Below are 8,501 nucleotides of genomic sequence, written 5' to 3'. Positions count from 1 at the left end.
TGTTTTATTTTGAGTATTTGGTTTTTCCTTTCCAAATGAATCTTTTAGATAAGTATTGAGGGAGCTACAACACAAAGGCTCATGCATTAAAGAATGAGGAGAATAAACAAGGCTAGGAATAGAACTAACTTTTAAGGTCTAGACACAAAACAAAGGACATTCAAATCTTGGAAAAGAGATAATATCAATAGTTTTCAAATAAAAAGGGACAATGAATGAATAAATAGTCTGATGATTCCAAAAAATGTCTACATAAAATGTGCAAGGTAAAGTAGAAGTGATACCCAATTTATCTAGAACCTCTACACATTGAGGATTCTATCATGTACTACTAATTGCAAAAAATCTCTATCTTCCAGGCTTTGTAGGGTCTCACATATTATTCCTCAAGGAGAAGAAGGAACCATAATATTGTTAAACCAAATATCATTTCATCTTCTTGGTTAAGATACTTAATTGTTTTCTTATTGAATTCTTTGTTGTAAGTAGTTTTGACTTTAATATCAACCAAAAAGGAGTCAATATTACAAATTGTGAATTTTACTTAAATCAAATTCTAAAGATTTATGATTTATATTTTGATTCCCTAAACATTTTGATATTTTTTATTTGAATGTTTATTTTTTTCAATTTGATAATTTTGTTGAATCTTGCTTCGAGAAATGCTTACAAATATCACATATGTGCATAGGTATAGAAGGAGTTTGTCGGATGCATTCGAAACCCGATAGATATCTAGCATTAGGCCCCGTTTGGTTGGGGAAGATGATTTTTTGACATAACTAGGTTTTCGAAAACCTGGTTTTGTGGTTTGGAAAGCCAATGGTCCATTTGGTTGACACGGAAGATGAATATACTGTGGACCCCACAATATTATTAAAAAAACTATTATAAAATTCAAAACCTGGTTTTAATTTCGAATTCCACCTTTTTGTTGGAAGAAACTTCTTCCAATTTTTGACCAAAATTGGAAGATGAAATTGAAAACCAGGTTATAATTTTAACCAACCAAACACCAAAGTTTTTTTGCAAAACCTGGTTTTGCCTCTGATAACCCGGTTTTGGCCCTCATCTTCCAGCAACCGAACGGAGCCTTATGGAATGGGTTTGTAAATACGTGCCCAGACCGGGAACAAGGAAATTGCACGCGAAATGTTTGACAGAATGCCTCGGTAAGAAGAGGTAAGTCCTCAACCAAGTAATCGGGAGAGAGCCCACAAAGCACATAAAGGAAGGATTGCAGGTTCTGCGATTTTAAATTCCCATTGCCCTTGATCAGAGATTTCTCAAAAATGGCACCTATGTGGTTGTGATAGTTCACCAACTATGAGAGGTACAAATGCATTACGAAATTGCCAGAGACTTCGGACATACCCATTAGATTCCATCAATTCCGAGGGTGATTAGAGATTGTTGTCTTGTTATTGAAACCCATTAAATGATCAGAACGCGTGCACTTTTCTATTAAGATAAAGAATATTACTTCAGTTCCAGTTAATGAGTTTATCGGACTCCTGTGGCACGTCAACCCAGTTCGAGGAGGATCAATGGAAGAACCGAGAATCCCATTTGATCATTCTGCCTTTACTTTGCAAATTGGGTTAATTTTATTCGTTCATCCTCGAATACAACTTGATTTGGCAACACCTGCAAGAGGCACATTTCATAAACATATGACAGAGATGCCTGATGAGTCTTATGTTTATCAAGAAACACAAACCCAAGTGCCTCAGCCCAACGCTCTGCAAAGTATTGTGAAATTAAGTTATTGCCACATGTCAGCATATGTTATCTCTAAATGCTCAGCTTGGAGTAAATATCACCGGAATGTTCTCATAACTGAACATAAAGAAGTCTCTAATGTTTAGAAAAGCATAATGTGAAAAAATCAGTTTTAATAACTGAAAAGTGAACGAACCGAAAGATGGAAATAAATATGTGAAACAGGGAAGAAATGGGGGTTCCAATTTTGGACAGACTGTGTGTTGTCTGATAAGGGAAAGGCAAATTGTAAGGAGTTCTTCTTTTCTCGGGGGAGAGGCTTTTTCCTTTCTACGGACTTTGTGCTGCAGAGGTGCAGAGGTGATTGAAGTTCTTCTTTTTCTAAACAGGTAGAAATGTATAGGGTTCGCAGTTATTACTGTGAACTTCTATTTAAAGTTTTAATAGCTATGTCATGTTTTAGTTTTTCAGCATTGTACCTAAACAGGATTGTTTTTGGAATGAGAAAGTTTGCTTTGGATTGTTCGCTGTCAATTTAGTATTCAATTGATATTGAACTGTTAAAGTCTCTTTTTGACGTTGGATAATTATATTGTATATATTTTAGACAAGTTGTCAATTTTATCTTTTCTATTTCTTTTAGTTGTTGTTTAGTTATTTGCCCACTATCCAAGAATAGTGAAGGCAGCCTTCACTTTCAGGTTAAAAGCATTGTAAATCTCATTCTTTGCCTATCTAATTGGGGAGCCGTACCCTATAAAATTGAATTGGGCACTTGTTCAATCCAAGGCAAAGCAGCCCGACTGTTGGTAGATTTTTGTGTCTTCGTTTTGGGCATTCTTGAGTCATTTTTGTAATCATTATGTGCGAAGGCAAATCTTGTTACTAACATGGTCCTGGAAATTATTTCATCTTCTTTATTAAGATACATAATGGTTTTCTTACTGAATTCTTTGTTATAAGTAGTTTTGACCTTAGTATCAACCTGAATCCAGATTGTTCGCTGTCAATTTAGTATTGAATTGATATTGAACTATTAAAGTCTCTTTCTGACGTTGGATAATTATATTGTACATATGTTAGACAAGTTGTCAATTTTATCTTTTCTATTTCTTTTAGTTGTTGTTTAGTTATTTGCCCGCTATCCAAGAATAGTGAAGGCAGCCTTCACTTTCAGGTTAAAAGCATTGTAAATCTCATTCTTTGCATATCTAATTGGGGAGCCGTACCCTATAAAATTCAAAGGGCGCTTGTTCAATCCAAAGCAAAGCGGCCCAACTATTGGTAGATTTTTGTGTCTTCCTTTTGGGCATTCTTGAGTCATACATGATCCAAATTATTTCATCTTCTTCATTAAGATACATAATGGTTTTCTTACTGAATTCTTTGTTATAAGTAGTTTTCACCTTAGTATCAACCAGAAAGGAGTCAATATTACAAATTGTGAATTTTACTTAAATCAAATTTCAAAAATTTATGATTTATATTTTGATTGCCTAAACATTTTGATATTTTTTATTTGAATGTTTATTTTTTTCAATTTGATAATTTTGTTGAATCTTGCTTCAAGAAATGCTTAAAAAGACTTCAATATCGCATGTGTGCATAGGTATGGCTTAGTGATGTAGATGAATTTGAGAGATTTTAAGTATATTCTGTGTTTACTTTGATGGTCTCATTATGCATGTCTAGATTGTGACTTTATAATTTAGACATATGTAATTAAGATTCAATTTAACCATGTTTTGCAACAAATAAATGTGAAGATTATCATTGTCGAGATAGTTTAAGTCTTATTTTATTTATCTCTCATAAAACCTTACTTCTTTTGTCATTTATTTTGGTGATCTATGTGTGAATGAGCTAATAGAATAGAACGTAATCACTTTCAACTCGGATGTTGTTAATGTTATTTTCTTGAAAATCAAAAAAATCAAATTTAAGAATTTTGAAAATATATTACAATTAAACTTTGAGAATCATTAGAAGTTGACCTCTTGAATAAACAAATGCATGACCCAGTAGAACTACCCTACATGGATAATACTTAGATCACAATGAACCTTGAAGTGATTCCAACCAATTCTAAAGAGAGGTAATTCACCTCAAGATTATTTATCTCTGGTAGTGCTAACACTTTGGTCAACAATTCCATAATTAAATGAAATATTGGCTTAGGTAATTCTAGATATCACTTGATTATACTCAAATTTACATTTTCATTGGTTCAAAGAGGATTTGAGTGACATGATTCTTTATATCTTTACTTGAAATGGTAAAGTTATCCTTTTCTTGGTGGAAGTATAAGACACCCCTTATAATTTCATAAGAATAATTATTACTAAATGTTGGAACTTTGTCACATCTCAAAATCTCCCAATTTAATTCTTTGATTTTCTCATCCAATAAATTCTTGACATAATTCAAGGCATCTTCTTGAGTGGTTTCCGGATTATCTCTCATGTAACATGATATGGATGAAATTGGCTCTCCTTGATCAGCCTCAACCTTCAAAACAAAAGAGTAGAACTCATATTAAAATTTAAACATTACTTATATATCTAACTCAAAATTTTACTTCTAATGCATATGAGAGAATAATTTGAATGTTAAGCATGACATATTTACTTACCTTAAAGGATTTAATATCCCCTTTTAATTTAAGGCATAAGCATAAAAGATCACTAGCCCTTGATGAATAATCAAGTTTTTGAATGTTGTCCCCTAGAAGAATCCCATTAGCTCTATACAAAGGTTGCAATATTGCCCCGCAAGCTTTAGACCCAACTTTTCCATTCCCTATGTACTCTATCAAAGATGGTATTTTCCCTGAAGCCGAGTCAACTTCTTGCATCATGGCATCTATATAAGATTGCCACTGCACAAATGAAAAAAATAATGAAGTCAAATATAAATAATATATCAAGTCTAAATAAAACATGAAATTAAGGTTAACTACTATTAATTTCTTTTAAAAAATTAAAATAAATTGATAAATTTATATAAATATATTAAAATCATTACTAATCATTTCTTAATGAAGGGAAAAAGTAACATAACGAATTTGAAAATTAAGCAAGAACCAATCAAATATCTAGATAATACATTATTTTCACAAATAACTAAATTTAACAATACAATATTTTTAAATTTTAACAAAACATTAATCTATGATATGTATTAAGAGAATTCATACCGTATCTCTTGAAGTTAATTGGGAATCTTGGCCTTGAATCTTTAGATATTCTTGGTCTATTTCACTGAGTGTCTCACATAATGCATTATACATAATTCTCATATACTTAGGAAGGGGTTCTGCAAACGATGGATCCCACCTAATGGACATTTTTTTTTTTCAGTAAAATTTTACATATAAAAATATTATTACAAGCAATTGTTGAATATGATATAATACTTACTTTTTAATAACATTTGTGAAATGTTTAAGCTGGTCAAGGGTCCCATATGTATGGTATGTATCATCAAAATAGGCTGCAATTGCAGACAATTTTGCCATTCCAAGTCTAAAAGCTGAATATTTTTCATCTTCACATATTGCACATGCTAAATAGAAATATTCTATATGAGGACGAGATGCAAATTTCAATTGAGACAAGCCTGAATCCCTCCACCACCTGAAATATCACATCCAATTTGAAAACCAAAGTTAACACCACCTCTATGACGGATTTATCATCATTCAGATGTGAGTTTAATTCCAACACATTTAAATTTATGTTAAAATACATGTTAGAATTCAAAGATTTTGAAGATGTTTTCGATTAACAATTAAATCTAACGTGGAGTTTATCTATTTCATAACTCATTTGCTTACCTGGAGAAGGTTTCAAGCTCTTGCTGATGCATGGACCGGATCATTTTGAAGTCCATTTGGGCCAAGGATAAAAGCATCTCATTACCCTCCATCCTAAATAAGGAAACCAATGACATAAATATAGTATCTAATTTAAAATGATTGTTTATTTGAAAAGAATAACTCGAAGCAAATGACAGGAGACATACATTAATGTAAAATATATATGTATGATACAATAAAAGGTCCTCCCCAAGAAAAAAGAAACAAACGTTTTATAATGCGATTCAACAGAAATTAAAATATATATATGTGAGACAATAAAAGGCCTAAACTTCTAGGCTGCAGGTTTTTCTATTACCATGAACTGTTTTCCTCATAGATTTCAATATATTTCTTTGCTTCTAATCGGGGAAGATTTGTGTACCCTCCATTCTCCAAATTGAAAGATATCTGCATATATATATATAAATGTTCAAATTAGAGTCAACAAACATGCTTAATGCTATAAACATCTACATTTCATAGATTCTAATATCTTTTAACTTCTTAACAATAAATAATTTACTTCATATAAAAGGCTGGAGTTGATCTTTGTATTCTGCAGAGCATCATTTAAATATGAAGTAGAGAATTGTTTGGCCTCATCCAATATTTTCTCCCCTGGAAATGAAATATATGAAGCTCTGTATAAATTCAGAACACTCTTGATTTTCTCCTCCTCTGACTCAGCGGTGGAGCAGAAGAAGTCCCCATTTTCTGTTCTAAACGCCTCCAACACTCCTGCCAAATTACATCAAGTAAAGAACAAAATCAGATCAGATATAAGTAAACATTTTATAACATTTTGATAGTTGTTTTGATCAAAACATAAACATAAACAGAGGGATGTTAATTTAATAATAATGAATACCTGGAGAAACAGAGTATCTATGGAGCCTCAGAATCCGAAAGCCCAAGGCCGTGGTGTTGAGATCTCTTTGGCATTCACCCCAATATCTGTATGAATTGCATCATAAAATGTTAAGTACTTGCAATAATAATAATCTTATTGATGGCATCTAATAATAAGAAGAAATAGTAACAAACCTGTAAACCAAATCAAGGGCTTGTTTTATTTCCTTTTGAAAATGTCGATCTATGCCAAGGCGTTCGATATTATCAACCAGGGAAAGAATTTGGGAAACATTGTTTTCAGCAAAAACAAACATGTCTTTTATCTCACCGATTAGTCTTCCACAACGTTTAGCATTGGATGGAATCTGTGTAAACATAGATCAATAAACTTGACTCAAAAACTATACAATTGAATTCTTAGATTCAAGAAGTATTAGACATGAGAAATCAATTTTTGTAAACATTTTTTTATAAAACATAAATCAACAAACTTGACTCAAAAACTATTCAATTGAATTCTTATAATAACAAAGATACTTAAGTATAACTATATACCGCTATCAAATTTAAAGCTCACAGTCGCCACCATCAACCATAATTATTCTCTACAACTTGTCATGTTAACATAAAATTGACCCTACCTCCTAAACATCCTAACCCACATTTATTGAAAATAAGCTAATCAGATCAAAGATCAAAGATAGAAAAGTAAGAATTGAACTTACAATGTGAAGATGCTTAGGAATGGGCTGCAAATAATCATCCTCCCACAAGTTTAGATGATACTTGTGTGTCTCCAGAAATGGGATTTCAATTGTAGTAGCGAAGGCATGATTTAGAATTGCATTCAGGCTTTTTCTGTGTGTCAATGGCAATGCCTTGCTAGATGGGCAAGCTGTATTAATGGACAAGGAAGGCTGAGATCTGAGGGCCAAGCTCAAAGCAGAAGAAAAATTAGAAGAAATAAGAGCCATCACAAGAAGATGTGATGTTGTGTGTAAGAAATGCCTCTTTCTCAAACTTTCTCACAGAAATTTGATGAATTGATGAGTTGTAGCAACAAGAATTCCAACTTCTATATAGAAATTTGATGAGTTCTAACAACAAAGAATTCTAAAGTTTTATATAGAAATTTGATGGGTTCTAACAAACAAAGAATTCTAAAGTTCTATATAGAAATTTGATGAGTTCTAACAAAGAAAGAGTTGTAAAGTTTTATATAAAAATTTGTTTATTCCTAGGAAGAATTCTTAGCACGCCTTAGACTAGGATGTTAGTAAAGACAATAAAAGTATCTACGTATGCCCAAATATGGTTTGCTTCACCACATTTTAAATGAGAATTGATGACGACCATACCATGAACTCACGTTGACGCACGGATGCTTTGACGTGCACATGCAAAAATAGTCTTGCATTGAATAAATAACTCTTTGAAAGATCCACATCCAACGCATCTACAAAGTAAATGGAAACGTTTTCTTCGCACGCATGCTGACCAGCGTTCAGATATTTTTTATATAGCCACGAGTCAAAGATGGCATTCCAAGTAATATAAAAGTTTATGGTCAAGCATGCATTTGAAGTTTCATTGGTATACGAAATTTCGAAGGTGGAAACTTGGTCAAGCATGCAACAACGAGGTAGGTTATATTTACAAACTCTTTTGAAATATTATAAATTTCTATATATTCATAAAAAAGCTATAAAAAAGCTCTATTGATTACTTTTCACTTTGGCTCCTAAATTCTAGGCTTTAGCTAGTTTTCATATAGAGTTTATTTTTGTATGAAAATTAAAATTTACATATTATGATAGACTTCTAGGTTATTTTCATTAATATAATTTCATAATGTCACAACTTATATTTTTATCTTTCGAATTTATTCATCATTCTCTTGTCATGTGGATTTCTAATATCTATTAAAATCATTTTTTTAAATAATTTATCAATGGTAGATTTGATCAAGAAACCATTGGAATAAAGTAGTGGGGATTAAGGGGAATTAGATCAGTTATGTACCAAAAGAAAAACAAATTAAACAAAAAACCTAATCTTGGGGGAAGGA

General features: G+C 31.9%; 1 protein-coding gene across 1 annotated transcript; it reads right to left on the bottom strand.

Moving 5' to 3' along the window:
* Positions 1-3,660: 3,660 nt before the first annotated feature.
* On the bottom strand, positions 3,661-7,736 carry LOC149577050 (alpha pinene synthase, chloroplastic-like). Its single transcript, XM_089821788.1, has 10 exons — positions 7,159-7,736; positions 6,626-6,798; positions 6,450-6,535; positions 6,105-6,319; positions 5,898-5,989; positions 5,558-5,650; positions 5,142-5,357; positions 4,919-5,057; positions 4,355-4,600; positions 3,661-4,230 (listed from the first exon to the last, which is right to left on the bottom strand). The coding sequence occupies exons 1-10, from the start codon at positions 7,405-7,407 to the stop codon at positions 3,934-3,936; spliced, it is 1,806 nt and encodes a 601-aa protein (XP_089677914.1). The 5' UTR covers positions 7,408-7,736; the 3' UTR covers positions 3,661-3,933.
* Between the last annotated feature and the right edge of the window lie 765 nt (positions 7,737-8,501).

The sequence above is a fragment of the Cupressus sempervirens genome, chromosome 1 (genome assembly GCF_028749045.1).
Source record: "Cupressus sempervirens isolate cs-2001-9-10 chromosome 1, ASM2874904v1, whole genome shotgun sequence".
In the NCBI taxonomy this organism is placed as follows: Eukaryota; Viridiplantae; Streptophyta; class Pinopsida; order Cupressales; family Cupressaceae; genus Cupressus; species Cupressus sempervirens.
This window is presented reverse-complemented; position numbering and strand designations above follow the sequence as displayed.